The sequence below is a fragment of the Chanodichthys erythropterus genome, chromosome 8 (genome assembly GCF_024489055.1).
Source record: "Chanodichthys erythropterus isolate Z2021 chromosome 8, ASM2448905v1, whole genome shotgun sequence".
Lineage (NCBI taxonomy): Eukaryota > Metazoa > Chordata > Actinopteri > Cypriniformes > Xenocyprididae > Chanodichthys > Chanodichthys erythropterus.
The window spans coordinates 39,293,565-39,315,712 of record NC_090228.1 but is presented as its reverse complement, the minus strand read 5'-3'; the positions used below and the strand labels follow the sequence as shown (position 1 = coordinate 39,315,712).

The following is a 22,148-nucleotide window of genomic DNA, read 5'->3' as shown; positions in this document are numbered from 1 at the left end:
CTTTTTCCCACGCTTCCTCTTCTTAACTTTCCCCGCACCATTTCCCGGTGCAGATGTACAGTTCTTCCTCCGAAATATGCCATCGGGAAGCTGAGAAAGCGAGCACTGACCATCAAACAAACTTGGCGTGTTCCAAGCCAATAATTGATCCTTAATTGATGATTGAATCCTTAAGGCCGGAACCACAGTTCCATGGCAAACGAGGTTCAAGTTCAAAAATATCCACAACGCGATTAAAATAATCAGTTCCATAAGTCCTAGTGAATAGTTTGTGTTTGAACAAACTCAGTCATGAAAATATAAACTATTAAAACATAAAACATACACACAAACACTCTTAAAAGTAAAACACATAGGACGCCGAAATTCCTACTGCTGGTCGCCGCATGCGCATGCGCCCTATTGAACATGGCAAAGCGCCATGTTCATGCACTTCGCCCTCGAATGCGAATCTCAAGAATCGCCTGGTGGTGGGGAGGTTATCTGGATGTGAAAGTAAGCATCTTTCAGGTCCAGTGAGCAGAACCAGTCCTCGGGGCAAATCTGTGCGAGGATCTGTTTCAGCGTTAACATCTTGAAATTCCCGTCTCATGAGGGAGAGGTTCAGGAGTCTCAGGTCTAAGATTGGTCTGAGACCACCATCTGTCTTAGGGACAAGAGAATAACGGCTGTAGAACCCCGATTCGCTCTCTGAGGGGGAAACTATTTCTATAGCTCCTTTCCCTAGAAGAGTCATCACTTCAGCATGGAGGACACGAGCGTCATCTGTATTAACTGAAGTGGGAAGCACCTGCAATCCGCGTTCTTTGAGAAATATAACATGACACTCTCACCCAAGATGGGGGAGAGTGTCATGTTATATTTCTCAAAGAACGCGGACTGCAGGGCGGAACCGGCAAGCAACGCGCTGAGAAATTCAACAAACTCGGCAGAAATACGCTGTATCAACTGAATATATATAAGTCTCACCCGAGACGGGGGGAGAGCAACATGTTATATTTCTCAATGAATGCGGCTTGCGAGGCAGCACTGGCAAGCAATGCATAGAGAAACTCAGTGCAACAGCAGAATAAGCTCCATTAAATAGAGTATATAAACATGTTTCTCGCCCGAGTCAGGGGAGAACGACATGTCATATTTCTCAATTGATGCGGCTTGCGGGGCGGAACAGGCGAGCGATGCGCATTGAGATAAGGAGATACACTCAATCAGAAAATGTATCATGAGTCTCGCCTAAGTCAGGGGAGAGCATCGTCAAATTCAGTTCAGAGATTCAGATAACTCTGCAAAAATCTGCTATATAAACTGAATGTATATAACATAGATATCACCCAAGAGAGAGTAGAGCGAAATGTTATATTACTCAATGAACGCGGTTTGCGGGCAGAACCGGCAAGCAACGCGTAGAGAAACACAGTGCAAACAGCAGAAATATGCTCCATTTAATTGAGTATATAACATGTTTCTCGCCCATGTTGGGGAAGAAAGTCATGTCATATTTCTCAACTGATGCGGCTTGCGGGGGTGGGACCAGCGAGCGACGCTCATTGAGATAAGGAGAAATACACTCAATCAGAAAGAAAATGTATCATGAGTCTCGACTAATTCAGGGGAGAGCATCATGCCAAATTCAGCTGAGAGTGAGAGCTCGCTCTCGTGCTCCCGAATGAAGAGCACGCATCCTCAACGGGATGCGGGGGCGGACCCGGCAAATGACGCGTATGGAGGAACAGCGTTTAAAGCAAATGCCAGCGAGAAAGTACTCACCTGACGGAAGACGGCAGGGGATGAGCTGAATGCTCTCAGATGCTTAAGGCGGTACGAGGGCAGCGCAGTGAACAGCTGCTAGAGAGCGAGATCCGCAGAGCGAGAGAAATTTGCTCTTTTAAGCAGTTAAATTGTTCGCCGGATGACGGCAGGAGACTCAGAGAGAAGGCAGCCAGAAGCAGGACCAGCTGAGATCGCCGAATGCCTGCAGCGTCGGTGATCTCAGCTGGTCCGCTGCGGAGCCTCTTCTATGGCGGGAGAGCTCGTTCCAGGTAGCGAAGGCTTTCAGCTTCGGAGATCAGCAAGGAGAAGTGATGTCGTCGCTGAAGGAGAGAGATCTGAAATCATATGGGGAAATGCCCGCTTATATAGCCATACGCCCCGCCCATTCTGGCGGGCTTTGGCGCGCTGCATAGCCATAGGCTCGTGCAGCCCTTGGCCATCATTGGTTCAAAAAGTTCTTAAGTTTGAACCAATGGCCGTTCGGTTACACTGCGCTATTGAAAAGGCTTCAGCAGTGGGAAAAAGGAGACCTTTCCCCATACGCAGTACGAGTGAAGTATCGAAAGGGAACTACATTTTAGCATTTTAATGCCATTATACTTCAGTGGTTATTTTCGGTGAAAGTAACTCAAAAGTAATGCAAAAGTAGTGTAACGCACTACTCTTTTTATGGGCCTGTGGCTAACGAGAGCGAAACTGATGTGGCACAATGTGTGTTTTACAGTGTGGAACATGGAGGAGAGTTCAGGATTAAAGCAGGACTATACAAATGTACGTACACACACACACACACACACACACACACAAACACACACATTTTTATGTTATAAATGTCTCTCTTCTTGTGTTCAGATGCTTGTGATCTCACTCTGGATTCAAACACCTTAAACCCTCAGCTCATTCTCTCTGAGGAGAACAGAAAGGTGACACATGTGAGAGAGTCTCAGTCATATCCTGATCATCCAGAGAGATTTGATGAGTGTCCTCAGGTTCTGTGTAGTGAGAGTCTGTCTGGACGCTGTTACTGGGAAGCTGAATGGAGTGGATATGCTGAAGTATCAGTGACATATAAAGGAATCAACAGGAAAGGAAGTAGTGAAGACTGTTGGTTTGGGCGCAGTAAAAACTCCTGGAGTCTGATCTGCCATTTTAACACATTCAATGTCAGTCACAATCATAAGTTCACTGACACCCATGTGCCTTCAGGCTCCTGTAGAAGAGTTGGAGTGTATGTGGATGTGCCGGCCGGCACTTTGTCCTTCTACAGCGTCTCTGACACACACACACTCACACACTTACACACATTCACCTCCACATTCACTGAGTCTCTCTGTGCTGGATTCATGGTTATTGTAAACTGCTCAGTGTCTCTGTGTGAGGCCAAAAAGCCTGTGAGCAACAGCAGAGACATCACACACACTGATGCGTGAGTTGACTTATTAGTTGTGTATACTTATTATGACTACTGATATTAAAGTATTATCCATACACTCTCTCTCTCTCTCTCCCCTTGCATTATCATCAACATACTCCGTACAAAGTTCACAGAAACACTTGTTACAACTAACAGTAAATAAATATATTAAGACCTTATGCCTTTTCAGGTGGTGTTTAATAAACTGGTAAACTTTATCTCCGTAAATCAACTCCACTGAACTGTAATAAAGTGCTCCCACCTTCATTACTGCTGTGTCCAGTATCACTCTGGAGGCCTAAAGCTGGATCACTAACAGGTTGTACTGATCTATCCTTGAGTAACAAACTTTTAGCTCAACCTCTATTTTTTATGGCCCCATTGTATTGATATTTGTTCACAAAGTCTGGTGTGAAATGATTTGTGCAGACATAAACGAATTTCGGTAGAGTTGAGGGAGCGTTTTCTTCGAAAACAAAATTAATCCACCTCGTCTTCAGTGGCTAAGATTTCAGGAGTAAATGGAGAGAGCTGTGGATTAATCCATCCAGCTAGAGAACACCTAAACGGTTGGGAGACGTTCTCATCAGTGCAGCAACTCGCTCAGGGCGGTTCTATGTAAAGTGTCTAAGCCACAAAGCTTTTTTTATTGTTCAAATTACACAGTTTGAAAGCTGGGATTAGTTTAATATCATAACCTGCTCTGTCTCGTATGTCGACGTGTTGTCAGTGTCCTCTTTGCTCCGCGATGTATTTTTCACTCTGTGTGGAGTGACAGCACCATGGCTTGTCAGACAAAGCAACAGTAACTAAGGGGGGCGGGTCTTTGCGAAGGGTAAATTATGCATAATTTATAGTAATTGCTATAGTAACTGCATGTGAGATATGTAATGGCACTGTAAAGTAAAGTGTTACCAAAACGTACATAAAACTATGCAATATAGACGGCATTATTTATATTTCCACTGAAGCACAACTAATGGTATGGGGGGGGGGGGGGGTGACGTTTCTGGACGCTTCAGCGAATCACAATACACTGGGCCAGCTAACCAATCTGAGCACATTGCGTATTTCAGAGGGAGTGGTATCATAGAAGCAGAAAGTCAAATGACAATGGTGTAGAATAAAGGTAAAATATATGAAAAATACAGCTTTTTTAAAAAACGAAGCATTAAGACGTGTTAAACTGCGCCCCAAAAACACAATCAAGCCTAGAAAAAAAAAACTGTGAACCACCACTTTAAGCGAACAAATATCTCAACAACAAACATGAACAAACTTATAGAGAAAAAAACAATGAATGTCCTGTAGGGAACACCCAGGAAGTGAAATTAGCTCAAATTAAATAATTTATAGGGAATTATAAAGAGTCAATTAGTTTACGACCGAGCAACTGAGTCATCCAGCGTTCATCTGCACGAACCGTAATAAGCTCTTGTAGCGGATATAAATATCCAACAATCGTGAAAACACCGATTAGAGCGCGGTAACTTAAGATCGACAGTTCAAGCACATAATATAAGACACTTTATTTTAAAATCTACAAGAGACTTTATTTACTCATACGCGTTGCAGTAAGAATGGAAATGCGAGAGAGAGAGAGTTTTAAGAGAGAGAGTGATATGATGAACGGGATTTCTAGCAAAATATGCACTTCAAAAGACCTGACCTGAACAAACCATGAATCATTAATTTAAATGCACCAGTTCAGTTTTTTAGAATATAGAGGTACTTGCTTGAGTCGACTTTAAATGTGAATTTTCTCATCGGCGTGGAGAGAAGTGTTTTCCAAGTTGATGATTTGTGTTTCAGGTCCAGATGGTGGTTAGGTAAAAACCAATCCCATTTGAGCGCGCTGGCAAAATGAAAGGAAGTCTCTTGTCATGGCTGGAGTTAAAGTTGAAGCAGCAAAAGTTGTTGGTTGAACTTTGCGGAAAAACTTATAACACAAGACTTTCAGCAGAAAAGAAACTTACGTAAAAGAAAAGAAAAGTGAGTGAAAGTTTGATGGCTTAAATGAGCTGCTTGTCTGTTCTTCTTGTTACTCCATGGTTACTCTTTGTTCTACTTACTCTGGTCACTGCTGACTGGTTCTTTTATCTAGTTCACTTCCAGTTCTGCTCTTTGTCTTGCGATATGACTATTTAAACTTAGGTGTTTGTTCCACCTCTGAGAGGAGTTTTGGCCAATCAGATATTGTCCTGTTTCAAAAGGGTTTTTCTCTGCCCCAATCATACATAGGTGTTACTTCCGGTCTCTGTTTTGGCAGAGAGTACCGTTTTAAACATAATTTCTATTAAATGGAATATGATACATTTTAAACAGATTTCATTCAAGCCAGGATTTAAAAGAGAGAAAGAGAATTAAATTCATTCCAAATAAGGCACACTTTCAGTCAGTCATTCAAGAGTTATCACATTTACATGAATCGTGGGTCTTCTAAAACAAAACTGGTTACAGGTAGTATTTGTGGACATGATGTAAAATGTATGCAGTTAAAAGATGTTTGATAATTCCATTTAAAATAGTTTGGAACAATTTTGATGCAGTCTTTGTTGGTTTTTCTGTAAAATTAGGTCAGAGAAACAAAAGGTCTGCATTGTCTCAATCTCTTTTGATCTGAAGATCAAAGAGTCTTTATCTTCTTGGTGAACGTTTGTCACAAATAGCTTCGGTTGGTCACCTCTCCTTTTGTCAGGAATCATGGGTGTCATAAAAAGTAATCAGCATTGGTTTTACTGTAGATGGACTGGAGCCGGAACTTCGATTCTGAATTAGAATTATGTTTCGAAAGAATCATCTGAATGATTAATTTGTCTGGTTTATACACGGTTCCTACAGTCCTGTTCATAATGAAATATAAATATATACACCCACTTACCTCGTTTCTACGGCGTCAACAAAAGTGCCGGTCAAAAACAACTATTTACACAAATATTTACAAGACAATAATCGTATTGTAACAGCAGTGGCAATAGGTGACAAACTTATTAAAACACCTGCTGTAGACTATTATTAATATAGCTGCAAATATGCCGGTAATAAAGAATTATGTATTTACAGGAAAAAAAAATGCAACATACTTTAAACATTACATTGCCTTACACAAGACAATATTTTAAATGTGTTACCTGCATACTAAAGGCTGAATTTCTAGGGGGACATTTTTACCTAATGCTGAATGCACTTGTTTTTAAGGCCATTACAATAAATAACATATAACTTAAATCACAGATAGAGAATACGTGGTATTAATTAACCTGTAAGCCAGCACTCCCGATTTTTAAAAATTCCAAGAAATGTATGCCCAAACTAAAACAGATACAGTTCATGAACCCTTTGCACTAAAAGCATAACTAAGGTCTCATTTGAAAGCAGACACTTTGCAGTTTAACGTAAAGTCTGTAGGGAAAACACCCTAGGAAGTAAAATTAGCTCAAATGAAATATTTAGGGAATTATAAAGAGTTGTTTAGATTACGACCGAGCAACTGATTCGTCCAGCGTTCATTTGCTCGAGCCGTAATAAGCTCTTGTAACGGATATAAATATCCAACAATCGTGAAAACACTGATTAGAGCACGGTAACTTGATCACAGTTTAAGACATTAAATCATAAAGCACGTAATACAAGACACTTTCCTTTTAAAATCTACAAGAGATTTTATTTATTCTAACAAACTAATCTAACACAAAGGCACGCACATACACACACACACATTCATACGCGTTGCAGTAAGAAGGAAATGAGAGAGAAAGAGTTTTGAAAGAGAGAGAGAGAGAGAGAGAGAGAGAGAGAGAGAGAGAGAGAGAGAGAGAGAGTGAGTGATCTGATTAACCGAATTCCTATCAATGCATTTCAAGGACCAGAACGAACCATGAATCATTCATTTATGCACCAGTTCAGTTTTGGTCTGGAGGTACTTGCTTGCGTTGACTAAGGTGAATTTCCCTCGTCGTGCAGAGAGGGGTTTCCCAAGTCGATGATTGGTCCAGATCAGGTCCGTGTGGAGCAATGGAAGAAGTCTCTTTGTCACTGGAGTTGAAGCGGAAAAAGTCGTTGGTTGAACTTTGCGGCGAAACGTAGGACACGAGACTTTCAGCGGTAAAGGAAAATTAAGTAAAGAAAAGAAAAGTGAGTGATGGTTGGATGGCTTGAATGAGCGGCTGGTCTGTTCTTCTTGTTATTCCATTGTTCTTGGTACTCTGGTCATTGTTTCTCTTACCAGAACTAACCAACTCCAGTTTGTTTACTAACCAACGTCCCTCATTCACTATCTTGCCATATGATTATTTAAACTGAGTTGTTTGTCACACCTCAGAGGAGTCTTGGCCAATCAGACATTGACCCGTTTCAAGAGGGCCTTCTTCTGCCCCCAATAAAACCTAAGTGTTACATCCCGGTCTGTCTCTGCTTTAGCAGAGTGCCATTTTAACATAATTTCTATTAAATGGAATACAATACATTTTAAACAGATTTCATTCAAGTCAGAATATAGGAAAGGGAGAAAGAATCAAATTAAGTCCAAATAAGGCATACTTCCAGTCATTCAGTCAAGAGTTAATGCATTTACACCAATTGTGAGTGTTCTAAAGCCTAACTGTTTACAGGTAGTACTTGTGGACACATAATGCAAAATGTATGTAGTTAAAAGATGTTTGATAAGTCCATTAAAATTGTTGGAACAATTTTGAAGCAGATTTATTTGTTCAACAGTCTCTTTGGCTCTCCTGTGAAGTAAGGAAACAAAAGGGTCTGGATTGTCTCTCTGTCTTCTTGGGTGACCCTTTGGTATGTCGCTTCTGCTATCAGGAAGCATGTGTCGTAAAAGTAATCAGCCTGGCTTTATCTGCAAACGGTCCGGAGCCGGAACCTCAATTCTGAATTAGAATTATGTTTTGAAAGAATCATCTAAATGATTCATTTGTCTGGTTCGTCCACAGTTCTTACAAGTCATAATTAATTATTGTCATAAATAGCTTCAAAGTTTTGAAAAGATATTAGAAATGTATTTTTATGAAATATATTTATGAAAATAAAATTGAAGTTGGCCTTGTAGCAAACTAGAAATGCACTGCAGCTGAAGCCACATGTCTGACCATGTTATAGTTCAAATCTGAGGATAAGTCTAAAACTCGACATTTTACAAAACAATTTTTACAAAACAAAATTCACTTTAAAGAAAGGCTTTCTACAAAACAAAACTTAATGAAGTGGTCAAAATGTCTGACCCACTCCATGACTCCCGATATATTGCGCATCTTATGATGTTTTCTATCTTAGTCATGCAGTTCACTTTTCATTATCAAATAGATGAAATTAAAAAATAATGTCATGTATTTACTAGAAAAAACAAATACGATGACGTATTATCTTTGATTGATGAATATTTATTTGCTGATTAACTAAAAGAATACAAATAAACAACTTGTGTACCATTCACATGAAAGTCTCCTTATTCTGCGCGCCACACAAAGGGCACGCCCCTTTTTATGTTGCGCTCTCACAGCCAATCACAAACAAAGTCAAAAGTCAGCTCAAACAAGTTAACATTATTATTCAATCATACCCTTTTAGGTTACAACAAAGCTTAGACAATAAGCTTAGACAAAGCTTTCACATACAGCATTGTTAGAATCATCATCTCTTACATGTCCTAACACAATGCCATAAGCCTTTGTTTTTAATGCATCCATGTCAATTACATCAGTCTGGAACATTTCATCATTTAACTTAGTTGCAATTCTGACCGAATGAGCTGGTTTACATGTCTCTTGTACAATTTTCAACACAATTTTACTAAGTATCCACTTGACACTTTCCCCTCCCCTGTGGTTTCAAACCAACACTTGTTTTGGCAAAAACTGTCTGACAGATTTGCCATGACACTGTTTAGCTTGCTGAGCTGCTTGTTTCTGCTGCATGCTCCAGGTTTCAAGACTGACATTCGGGTTTTGAATTCCCGCTTTATGAATAACTCTTCAGGGGTTTTTCTCATGGTAGATTGAGGGGTGCCTCGATAACAAAAATCGAAATTGTGGATACAGTGCTGTAAAGACACATTTTCATTCTTTCCCTTTTCCAAAACTCTTTTAAAAGTTTGCATCAATCGCTCTGAAGCTGCACTGAAACTGTAATTTTGACCTTCAACCCTTTGGAGGCCATTGAAGTCCACTATAAGGAGAAAAATCCTGGAATGTTTTTATCAAAAACCTTAATTTCTTTTCGACTGAAGAAAGAAAGACATGAACATCTTGAATGACATGGGGGTGAGTAAATTATCAGGAAATTTTATTTGAAAGTAAACTAATCCTTTAAGCCAGTTGATAAACAATTTTCAGAATTTTTTTGCGATTTGCGAATTTTCTGGCCCACCCACACTTTTAGAGGCCCACCCACCATCCACTTTCTGCCTCCGCGGCTGCTTACAATTGAGTGATATAAAGTCGTAATTCTGAGATATAAACTTACAACTGCGTAATTGTGTATAAAGTCGCAATTCTTACTTTTTATAATATATAAACTCACAATTGTTTGAAACTTTATTTCTCACAGTTCCTACTTTGCTTGCATTTCCTTTCATTGCGGGTGACCATCAGGATTGCTGCTTCGTTATTATTATGCATAAAATGGAAGACATCATAAAGGATTATTTTCAGCACAGATTTACCGATATAGAAATTTTGATTTTACTGGAGGAAACAAATAATGTAAAAATTAGTCTCTGGACATTAGAGAGAACATTATGCAGGAATCATAAGCCAGAGCCTTCTGATTGAATATGCATAGCATGTTTCCACAGTAACTTTGTACATGAGTACAGCATTAAAATAGAAAAACAGCTTCCACTGCCATCTAGTGGGCTTAATACTAAAACACCAATACCTATCATGTTTCATCAACACCACTTTGTATGAACTTTGCAACTCAAGTCTGGTGGCTCCATAAAAGGGGGCATTCAAGGGTAGAATCATGCAATTCTGCAAATTACAGTGGAAGTATTTGGAATAAAAGTTGGATACACTAACAAATTTGACAAGTTTTGAGCAAATATGTTGTGATTACACAATAATAACAATATACCAGTAATAGTAATAATAATAATAATAAGAATCAGTTGTGGCGGAAGCGCAATAAAACAGACGAAAGAGGCACATTTTATACACCAACAGCTTCAGACATCAGGACAGCAGCACAGCTATTGTTGGATGCACCAGAAATGTTGGATGTTGAATTGACATAGACAGAGAAACTGTCCATCAGTCAATGGCGAGAAAAAAAATAGTCAGAATTCTGAGATAAAACCTCACAATTCTGACTTTATAACTCACAATTATGAGATAAAAGGTCGCAGTGACTTTTTTTTTCATTTTTTTATTTATTGGTGGAAATGGGCTTCCATAGGATAGAGATTAGAGATAACAGCCTCTGTCTCTGTATGTGTGGAGCAAATTTAGAGTCTAGTGCTACATCCCCGTTTTTGTCTAGGGGTGGAGTAATGGAGTCTAAATAACCTCTTCTAAATAAATCTCTTCCCTGACTACCTTACTAACCGAAAACAGGGGTTAGTAAAAACAAAAGGCACCCGACCACCCTACTGCATCTGCAGCAACGATGTCATTCTGCCATTTTGTGGTGAAAACGACTCAGCAGCCCAATAGTTTCTATGGCAATATCAGCTGCTTTGTTAAAAAAAGTACATTAAAGCTGAAATCCAACCTGAATGATGACAACACAGAATAATCACTAGAGATCAACAAATCCTTTTAACAGTTTATTTTACACACATTGGGTCTCATTCATGAAACACGAGCAGAACGAATTTTTGTGTAAATCGTGTGTAAAGTGGTTCTGGCGTAAATTTTCGGATTCATTAAAATGTTCGTATTTTCCAAATGTTAGTTGGTACGAAAGAAATCTACACCTGCTCCCAGCCACGCGTAAATAGTGCGTTTAACATCCGAACGTTTTGCTCATTAATAAGGCTGCATTTTAATTCACCTTAATAAGGTACATATTTACACAGCATTTTAAAAAAATATTATATATAGTAATTACATACGTTTTTTTCTTTTTACTTTTATTGTGAGAGCCAGTAATACATTTACATTTACATTTATTCATTTGGCAGACGCTTTTATCCAAAGCGACGTACAAGTGAGGAATACAACAAGCGAGTCGTCATGACGAGGCAAATAGACAAGAAGTGCTCATAATACAAGTTATAGGCAGTGCTCAGATTATCCTAAGCTACAATAGAGAGGGATTAGAGGAAGTGAAAGGATAGGAATAAGGTTTTTGTTTTTTTGTTTTTTAAAGATGAGGTATATGAATTGCATCTGCAAACGGAGCACTTTAATCAAATAATGGATAGATTTCAATACGGTTGGGCAAACTAATGGCCCCCTTATTTGTTATGGAAATTGTTTCCTCAAATGTCCAAAATCCTTCGTTTTGTGTCATAATATGATGCCCATATATAGTTGTCAGTCGGATTTAATGGGTGGGATTTATGGTAATTGAGAATGAGCGTGCATGCGCGTCCCATTTACGACTGATTGGAATTCATTAACACACACACACATTTCACTATCACTTCTGACGTTTACGAAGTATTTGTGGATCAGGAGAAGAGTTTTCAGGAAGGTCTCTTTACGCGCAAATCACTCACATATTTACTCGTATATTTATGAATGTTTCATGAATGAGACCCTTTGTGTTTAAGTCTTTCACTTTTTTCACAAAACCTTTGCTCTCTACAGTAGAAACCCAGTCAGTTTGGGTTCAAATTCTTTGAAATTAAAGTATTAGCATTGTAAACACTGAATTAATACCAACATATGAAATTAAATTAAGGACATGCATCAGTAAAATTGGGAATGTTGGTCAAAAAATATATGAATATAACAGCTTGACTAATATCCATGTCCAAAAATCAAAAGTGTCCGTGTAGCAAAAGTTTCCAAAAGTGTGAATTATGCGATAACAGACACAGCAATGCATCATGTTTTATAAGATCATTATGTTTGTAGCGTGATCCATTAAAATGTACAATATATATTTCAGTTCAGACCTAGATATTATTATTACTATTACTCCACTAGGTCTGAAATATATTGTTAGCTGCAAACATGATGATCTTAAATGTATTATTAATTTACTATTAATAAATGTGTAAAGTTGCATAAAATGGAAATACTCAGTAAAGTAGGCTAACTACGTTACCTCAGATGGAGGATTGGTTGGATTCCACATCTGGTCAATTTAGATAATACAACATTTCCTGTAGGATCATACAATTTACTGGTGACTTAATTTAAAAAACTGTTCTATTGCGCTTCTGATTTGGCAGTGAATTTTGCCGATTTTGGGTGTGTAAGAGGATTCTATGGTCCAGTTAGTATTTTCACCCCATAATGACGGCCGCGCTACTGGAGCACCATCTAGTGGCTGTTACCCAAAAAGTATCAAAGTGTCGCCTCTTGGGTTCTATACTCTTTAATGTAAATGGAAGTTCCTCTCCACAACTCTAATGAGGAATAGGTGGCATAAATTAGGGTCCTGCAAGAGAACAGGGAGGAACACAGGGAAAAACTACACTTCCCAGCAGGCTGTTGGGCATCAGGGAAACACAGTCACATACACATATATTCACAAAATTGACAACAATTAATGATATACATCGTGGGACATAACACTAGTCAAGTAGAAAGTTGTTGCGTATGCGCAGGGGAAATTTTGCATCTGATTTTTTTTTCAATACCGTAATTAAGCAAATGTACACAATATGATCATTGTACATGTTCATACTGTGATATACCATCATACCAGTATATTGTTACAACCCTACAAACAATATTCTTGCCTTCTATTCTTTCCTTTTTTCAATGCTTTTTTGGCTAATTTGTCAACTCTTTCATTTCCCATTATTCCTTTAATTGCAGGGATCCAAATTAATACAACATCAGTACCATTCTGCTTAGTTCTTGAATGGATACTCATTATTTCATAAAGTTATTCATGATGATTTCTTGTCATACCTAACTTGAAACTACACAGAGCAGACTGAATCACTACAAATAAGAACTTTGTCCACTTTACTTTGTTCAGCCCATTCTTATGCTTTCAGGATGACATAAAACTCAACAGTTTCCCTGTTTTACATAGGTCTGTTATTGTGTTTATAGTGTTTTCCCTTCTCCTATTTTGTCTGTGGTTCCCCTACATGTTTGCTCTGTTTCCCTAGCTCTCTTTGTAGTTCCTTGTGTGTTTTTAGGACAATTTACCACACCCCCTCACTACCTTGTTAAGCTTGCTTTGTTCTGTGTATAAAAAGCCCTTGTGATTTGTCAGTTGTTGTATCTTGCTATAAGTTTCTTCTGCCTTAGGGTGTTCTCACACCTGGCCTCTTTTTTGAAAAGAAAACACTGACAAGGGCGTTTTTTAATGAAAAAAGGAAGAAGCTGGCAACGTTTGGTTCCAAATACGTGCTTCTCTCTTTTGGTCACTAAGTAAAAACTTCTCGGTTAACATAAAGTTGTCTTCAGTTATATAGGGTGAATGCAGGAAAAAGTGGGCCACTTTTTTTTTCTTTCTTTTTTTTTAATTTAGACAACTAGACATTTTTTTTTTAATTATTATTACACTTGTTAACATTTAGGTCCTGCTATAATATTTCAATTTGAATACAGTTGATATAATGCATTATTTGCGAGGTATATGCCAATAAACATTTTGAGGTCATGCTCTCCTGACAAATTTCTTTTCAGGTAAAGTGTAAACACATATTCTTTTCTCACTTTAACCTTTGCTTAATATTTTTTAGCTCTAAAAATTATATTGCATTTTGACTTATTAAAAGCTGCATTAAACTTGATTCAGACATAATTCTGCAAAATATTGTAGGTTATATGTTTATGAATAAATTACACATTTCAGCATTAGAATCATGGTCTGTCTGCTACATTAATTATTTAAAAAATAAAATCTATAACCAGCAGGGAGCATTCTGGGAATGTTCTCTTTAGGTTATGAAATAAAGGTGACTTGACTGCAGGTTTTTTTTAGTTTTATGTATATAGCACTTATTACAATGCAGATTGTGTCAAAGCAGCTTTACAGTGATAACAGGTAAATTTTGGTAAACAGGTAAATTTTGGCTGCACAGCAGCTCTTAAAGAAAACAGCATCATAGTCCAGTAAATTCAGTATTGATTCATTCCGTTGTCAGGCGCACCTTGATGTGATGACACAATGAGCACATTTGCATGCATACCAGTAAGCTGATAACTAACAAATATCAGCTTATTTAAATAACCAGTTTTCCCTGTTTACATGCAAATCAGTAAACTGACAACACAAGTGAACCGTGTTTACATGACTTTATTAATAATTATTTGTGTACGATTTACTCATTCATTCCCTTGATTTACTAAAATGTGCGCACGATTTAGTAAATCGAGGGAACGAAATAGTAAATCGTGCGCACAATTTAATTTTTTTCTTACATGTCGTGCGGGGCTCCGTATATACGTTCTGTCAGTTGCGACGTTAAATAAAGCTTGCAACTGTTACAGGTAGCTGGTGTAGAGAGATGAGGCAGATCACGGATTTCCACAATCATATAACCCCCCCCCCCCCCCCCCCCGGTAGGCGCGTCCTCGCGCCGTAGATGTAACACTGATGACACTGATAGTGTTCATCTGAAAGAAGATAGTCATATAACACCTAGGACGCTTGAGGCAGGTAAATCATGGGATAATTTTCATTTTTTGGTGAACTACCCCTTAAACTTTGTTTGATGCTGATGTCATTTTTGAAAATGGTTCTGATATTCAGAAAACACAGAAAACATGACACTCATGAATATTCATGTATGTTCTGCCCAGTGCCACCAAATATCTCAGAAAAACAAATATTCCAAAACATAGGTCGGCGTAGGGAGGTGTCAGGTGTTTAGTGACTGAATGCCAGTGGCTGGGACCTATGGTATAATGATGAAAAACTAATCATAGATGTCTTGTTCTAGATGCAGTCATATGTAAATGTGCTTGTGTGATGTCACAGATCCCACAAACCAAACAACATTTTTTAAAAGATTGAGTAAATAAGGAGGATGTTTTAAGATATCAAACTTGTAGGCTGTTTTAATGGTACAAATACTTGTGGCAAAAGGATGTCAGAACTAAGAAAAAATGAATTTCTCATGTAAGACTCCCTAAAAAACAACAGAATTTGTAATGTTATCACAGAGACAATAGTCCCTCTCCAGTTTATTTTTCATATCAATATTTATTTAGCATACATTTCCCATCCCAAAAAAGAGTTTTTCTATTTGTAATTTTGTACTTTAGTGCTGGTTTAGTTGAGGTTATTTACTTGGCTATAGTTTACTCACACTGAAAGTATGTTTACATTGCATCAAAAAATTCAGACATTCACAAGGGGAAAATCAGAAAACCACTGAAACTGGTGTAGCTGTGGTCATCATCATAAACCCAGGTGTTCTCCCAAAGTTGTGTGTAGATTTGATCACCGGCCTGCAGTGTGAGAACAATACCATTGCTGGCATTACCATTGGTGATAGGCTTCCAAGAAAACACAGAGCATTGGGGTTGATCATTCTTCAAAAGACTGACTGCCATTCTGTTTCCACTGTGACAGTGGGCATAAAATCTGAAGAAATAGGCTCCTTTCAATGGTGCTGTAAATATACCTGTATGGGACATGTAAATTACAGAAAATTTCATCACAGGTGAACAGGATTATGAACTACATGCCACTCTTTTTATCATGTCTCTTTGCAGTACCTACCAGTATTTGAGTCATAGGCACTTCCAATATTACTAAAAACTCTTTTGTAGACTAGAGTTTTCGGAATACCAACAGGCCCACTGTGTCCTAATCCATTCTCCAGAAGTCCAGCTGAGAAGACAACTTTTTTTGTCTGTGAACAAGTGAATACACACTACTTTTTTTTCTCATTGTCATCAAAAATATTAAAATGTATAGAACAAAAAGTGCTCTTTACTTGACTTCATTCTCTTTCTGTAAAGATTCAAGCTTATTTATTGAATATTGTACTTTGCTTTTCAAATCTGTTAGAAATAAACACACAATAATGTTAATAAATTATCCCCATTTGAGGAAAATGACTTGCTTGATTTCAAATTGTTGTCTTTACTAAACCATTTGTAGTATGAGCATAGTTGTGGTATTATTTGAAAGAATTTATTAAGAATATAAGAATATTAAGAATATCTCTGACTAGTGCCTTTTTAAAAAATGGTCACTTGGAGCCCCTGAGAAGGGTAGAGAAAGCTTTCACAGTTACTTTTACATGTAACACATATACTAAACCATTCTTTTTAACCAATTCAACCAAAAAAATAATAATTACAAACAATTTCATGATGTTAAAAGTTGGTGTTTTTATATAATAAAAAAATCCCTTAAATCTGTGCACATGATTTTAGTGCTTGCATTACTAAATTCACACAAAACCTAGATGTGTATAAAAGAAAGAATGAAAAAGAGAAACCATTTTACAGCCTTTAAAAAGTTTTTGCCTCCATATATGGCAAGTATTTTGATTGCCAGTTATTCACAGAACAATCATGTATCCATGCAGATGCTACATCGCTATGCTAAACAATAGGCTTGTTCGACTTGATGCAGCGCCGCAAAGACCGATCGGCGGCGGCATGCCGGTAAGAAATGTTGTCCGACTTGAGACAGTGCTGAAGTCATGTGACTGTGACGTATGGCTTTAAAGTACAAGAGAGCGATTCGAGATCAGCCGCCTGAGTTAGCCAGCGCAGTTTCTCAAGAGGAGCTGCACGAGCGCTGATGACGACACAACTGTTTCATGATTGGCCAGATTCACCACATGACAACGATCACGTGTGTATTGTCATACTGGCATATTGTCCAGCTCTAAAACTTGTGTAGTTTTTGTCAGTGTTTATTTAAAAACACCCAATTATGCAGAATATAAGATGTAATACTATATTTAATTTAAAAAATTTAATTGATGAGTTATCAACACAATGTATAACAATACAATATATAGGGTATGATTTTACCTCAAAATCCATTTGCTTCTTTTTTCTGTAGCTTTCAGCAGTCTTTAACCTACCTCAGGTTTTGTGTCAAAGCTATTTGTACAGTCAATCACAAAGCTCTTTCCCGTTTTGGATGTTTTGTGTGTTTTTCGCTGAATTTACCCTAATTAATCACTTAGTCTTTGTGCCACTCAGTGGGCGTAACTGCAATCATAACGGTTGACGATGACGTCACATGCATACCCTCTATTTGTGAAAGAATGGGTCGATCTCAGGAGCTCAGTGAATTCAAGCATGGTACCGGGGTTGATTTTTTTTTCAGGGGTTGGGCTTGGCCCCTTAGTTCCAGTGAAAGGAACTCTTAATGCTTCAGCGTACCAAGACATTTTGGACAATTTCCCAACTTTGTGGGAACAGTTTGGGGATGGCCCCTTCCTGTTCCAACATGACTGCGCACCAGTGCACAAAGCAAGGTCCATAAAGACATGGATGAGTGAGTTTGGTGTGGAGGAACTTGACTGGCCTGCACAGAGTCCTGACCTCAATCCGATAGAACACCCTTGGGATGAATTAGAGCGGAGACTGTGAGCCAGGCCTTCTTGCCAACATCATTGCCTGACCTCACAAATGCGCTTTTAGAAGAATGGTCAAAATTCCTATAAACACACTCCTAAACCTAAGAATGGGATGTCATTAAAGTTCATGTTTATGTAAAAGCAGACGTCATGACTTCATTCTCCGAATCATTCTTCTCTTTACTTCTTCTCATGAGGGAAATATGATGTTCCCTTTCGTGGGAACTATCAACGCTACGTCGAATGATGTGATGGGAATCCTCTGCATTTTGTGTTCGTGAAGCACCTGTATCCAACCAATGAGGAAACGTGACGTCAGAGGCGGGTGACGTCACGGACCAGGAAACTATAAAGCATACCCAGAACAAAGAACGCTAGCTTCTGTTGTATTCAGCAGGCGCTCTCTGTATCTTGTGTGTCTTATTTGGTGTTGTTTGTCTTATTACATATAAACAAGTCACGATCTCTTTGTCTGAGGACAAGAGTATCTCACACCAATCCATATATTTATATATAAAAAAGACACGTATTATGGCGAGAAACAGCAGTGAAATGGGAGTGAGCCCAGGCAGCTCTCGAGGGAGCCGTCTGTGTGCACTGTAAAAACTCACTCTCAGGACACTGTGCTCCAGTGATCGGGTCCCGCTTCTGCTGAGGCAGGGCGGAGGCTCCGTTCGTGGGGTTCACAAATGGATCTGACAGAGGGGTTAGAGACGGGCGCCGCCTTTTCTCTGCCCTCACCAGCCAGGTTCAGTGCCGTCTCCCAGGTGGAAGCACGCTCTGCAGTTTCTTCCCCCGGGTTGAGGCACCAATACTCACATGTCAGGGCACTGGTCTGACCATGCATCCAAAGAAAGTGTCGCCACCCTTGGTCCCCCGCAGAAAGCTTGGGGACAGGGACAGGCGACACAGCCAAAGTCTTTGTGGGGTAACACAGATCTGCGGACTGCAATTATCACCAAAAAGGCTTCCAAGAGGTCCTGATGCCAGTGGCGCGGGACATTGGAGGGCAGCCCCTCCAGAGAAGGTTGGGTATCAAAATACTTGGTACACATCCCTCTTTGGTGCCCTCAGGGGGCCGTTTTGCTAAGCCTGCCACCCAGTGTGCTTCAGGGCGCAGCGGTCTCCACCGACCCTCTGAGGAGGGCCGGTCATCACTTGATTCGGCTGTTCCTTGCCGGTTCGCCGCTTCAGGGCGCCGAGTCAAATGCTCAAAAAAACATCAGAGGCCAGTCTCGAGAGACTGGTTCCCTTTGTAAATAAGGCAGAATGGAAACTTCTCCCAAATATTTCCAAATGGGTGCTGCTCACAATAGAAAAGGGTTACAAATTCGGGTCTCACCCGCCCCAGTTTAATGGGGTCCTTCCCACAGTGGTGGCCCCCGAGCAGTTTCTGGTAATGGAACAGGAGGTTATGACGCTCTTGCAAAAAGGAGCTATAGATGGGGTTCTCCTCCCAGCAAGCTGTCAGGGTTTTACAACCTTTACTTCATTGTTCCAAAGAAGGATGGAGGGTTATCCCACAGATCAGGTCCGAGGACTGGTTTGTTGTGATAGACCTGAAAGATGCTTACTTTCATGTATCCATCCATCCTCAACACAGGAAGTTCCTCAGGTTTGCTATCGGGGCAAAGCTTACCTGTACAGGGTTCTTCCCTTCGGCCTATCTCTATCACCCCACATGTTCACAAAGAGCGTGGATGCAGCTCTGGCTCCGTTGAGACTCCAGGGCATCCGCGTACTGAACTATATCGACGACTGGTTGATACTAACTCAAACAGAACAGTTGAGATGTTGTTCTGTCGCACATGAAGAAGCTTGGGCTGAGGCTCAATGCCAAGGAAAGTGTGCTGGTTACGAGTCAAATTACCAACCACTTAGGGGTAGTTTGGGACTCCACCACGATACAGGCATATTTATCCCCTGTTCGTGTGAATTCCCTTCTCGGGGCCGTGAAAGGGGTGAAGATAGGCCAGTCACTCACTGTAAAACAGTTTCAGAGACTGTTGGGTCTTATGGCAGCTGCGTCCAATGTGATAACTTTTGGCCTTCTGCAAATGAGACTCTTACAGTGGTGGCTCAGGACCAAGGGGTTTTCTCCGAGGGGAAATCCTTTTCGCATGATCAAAGTCACGCGGTGATGCCTTCATGATCTGGTCATGTGGAAAAAGCCTTGGTTCATGTCCCAGAACCCGTGTTGGGGACTTCTCGTCATCGCGTAATGCTTACGACGGATGCTTCCCTCACGGCCTGGGGGGCGATCATGAGTGGTCGCTCAGCTCAGGGTCTCTGGGAGGACCATCAGTTCCTGGCACATAAATAGGCTGGAAATGATGGCAGTATTTATTGCAGTAAAATACTTCCTCCCAGACCTGAGGGCATTAAAATGTGGGAGCAGACGCCCTGTCGAGGCAGGGGCCGAGACCTGGGGAATGGAGTCTCCACACTGAGGTGTGGAGCTCAATTTGGAAAACTTCGGTAGAGCTGAAATCGACCTATTTGCTTCAGGGGAATCAGTGTCCACTGTGGTTCTCCCTATCTCATTCACCACCATTGGGTCTGGATGACATGGTACAGACGTGGCCGAGGCTCCCCGTTCGCTCTGCTCCCGGGAGTTCTGGAGAAAGTACGCCAGGAAGGGGTCAGTCTAATGGCCCCAGTAAGTACTGGCCAACCAAAATATGGTTCTCAGACCTAGTGTCACTTCTAGATGGCTCGCTGATGGAGCTTCCTCTCAGGCAGGACCTCCTGTCTCAAGTGGGTGGCATGATAATTCATCCACGCCCAGAACTAGGGAGACTGTGGGCCTGGCCTCTGAGGGGGCCAGGCTCATAGATGCTGGTCTCCCAACTGAGGTTGTGGAGACCATACTCCACTCCAGAGCTCCCTCCACGAGGAAGTTGTATGCGTATAAATGAAAACTGTTCTCTACTTGGTGTAGACAAAGCAATGTGGACCCTGTGCACTCATCTATTAGCCTTGTGCTTAGTTCTCGGATGGTTTTATCCCCTTCAACCTTGAAGGTTTATCTTGCGGCCATTTCGGCCACGCTCCTCTGGGGGATTCCTCGGTAGGTCGAGACCCCCCTTTTTTATACGCTTCCTCCGTGGTACTCTGAGGCTGAGGCCTTCAGTACGTACAAGGACTCCGGCCTGGGACTTAGCCGTGTTATTAGAAGGGTTAGCCGAGGCTCCCTTCGAACCACTAGAGGAAGTTTCAGAGAAATTCCTCACCCTTAAAGACCATATTTCTACTGGCTATTTCATCTCTTAAAAGAATAAGGAGATCCTCAAGCACTTTCAGTTGCTTCGTTGTGTTTGGAATTCCCGGTTTGCCGGGTGCTGGATCCAGGCCGTATCCAGATCAGATGGAGAACCTGTGTCTGGACCTGACCACAACATAGCCCAGGAGACAATGGCCTACAGATCCAGTTCTGGCTGCATCTATAATTCAGATTTTGATCTCCATATCCATTTACATATATATATCTTCCAAGGTTTTTTTCCCAGTGCTAGCACGCTGGGTTTTTCTCCTAGGGTTTTTTTTCCACCCCTGGGAGGAAAACGACGAAAATGAAATTAACTTTTTTATTATTATTTTGAGAAGTACATTCTATTTAACAATCATAATAAATTTCAGTCAATTACTTCGAGTTAAAAAGCGGTCTTTTATTTTGACGGGATGTAGTGAAGAGCTTTGAGTTTCAGTGTATTTGACAATGGTTTTTCTCAAATAAAATGATGAAATGCTCATTAAGCGCTATCTCAGAGCAACCTTGGATATGTTTGTGTTCATGTCCTCTGATAACGAGACGGCAAACACTGAAAAAACAATAAGAGCGTTGCACATACTTGAGTATGTAGTACAGGAAACGGCGCAGCTCATTCACGCAGACTGAAACGCAAAACAAACAGATTTATACAGCCGTCTTTTTGCGCTTTAATATTCACAGACCCCCCCTAGTCCATGTCACGATTTTATTTATAGTACAGCTCTGCTTTCGTTTTATTCATCAGTCCAACAAATCGCACGTTTTTACCTGACATCGCTGCGTTATACTGTATATTTTCATGACTGGATTCCGGGATTCCCTATCCATCACGCATATCATACGACCTAAGCTATAAACGGAACATACCTGCATCTACACGGATGGTGTTCTCGAATATAAGTGAACATGTTCGATGCGTTTCCTCCTTTTGCAGGTAGGCCTACTTTGCACCCACATTGTTTTTGGATATCTACACTCGAGGACAGCCCCGCGTTTGTTTTTTCTATATCTAAAGTATTTCCATAATGTAACTTATTTTTCAACGGGGCATAGAG

The 22,148-nt window shown here is 40.1% G+C and overlaps 2 protein-coding genes across 2 annotated transcripts in view; one reads left to right on the top strand and one right to left on the bottom strand.

Moving 5' to 3' along the window:
- LOC137025235 (NACHT, LRR and PYD domains-containing protein 3-like) overlaps nucleotides 1-3,200 on the top strand; it is a 63,830-nt gene extending 60,630 nt beyond the window's left edge. The window contains exons 11-12 of the mRNA XM_067393256.1: nucleotides 2,495-2,541; nucleotides 2,623-3,200. Of these exons, the coding sequence (XP_067249357.1) occupies nucleotides 2,495-2,541; nucleotides 2,623-3,200 (625 nt within the window). The remainder of the gene's footprint in view (nucleotides 1-2,494; nucleotides 2,542-2,622) is intronic.
- A 12,421-nt stretch (nucleotides 3,201-15,621) lies between these two features.
- Nucleotides 15,622-19,556, bottom strand: LOC137025234 (uncharacterized). Its single transcript, XM_067393255.1, has 7 exons — nucleotides 19,499-19,556; nucleotides 19,165-19,286; nucleotides 18,564-18,768; nucleotides 18,434-18,517; nucleotides 16,220-16,281; nucleotides 15,998-16,130; nucleotides 15,622-15,899 (listed from the first exon to the last, which is right to left on the bottom strand). Exons 1-7 carry the CDS (start codon nucleotides 19,554-19,556, stop codon nucleotides 15,622-15,624), a joined length of 942 nt encoding a protein of 313 aa, XP_067249356.1.
- Nucleotides 19,557-22,148: the final 2,592 nt, after the last annotated feature.

Excerpts from the sequence above, each read along its gene's own strand:
- LOC137025234 (XM_067393255.1), bottom strand. The coding sequence starts at position 19,556 with ATGCCCTGGAGTCTCAACGGAGCCAGAGCTGCATCCACGCTCTTTGTG. Across the intron at positions 18,769-19,164 it reads ACCCCATTAAACTGGGGCGG|TCCGCAGATCTGTGTTACCC; the intron begins GTGAGACCCGAA and ends TGATAATTGCAG. Across the intron at positions 16,131-16,219 it reads CTTTACAGAAAGAGAATGAA|ACAAAAAAAGTTGTCTTCTC; the intron begins GTCAAGTAAAGA and ends ACTTGTTCACAG.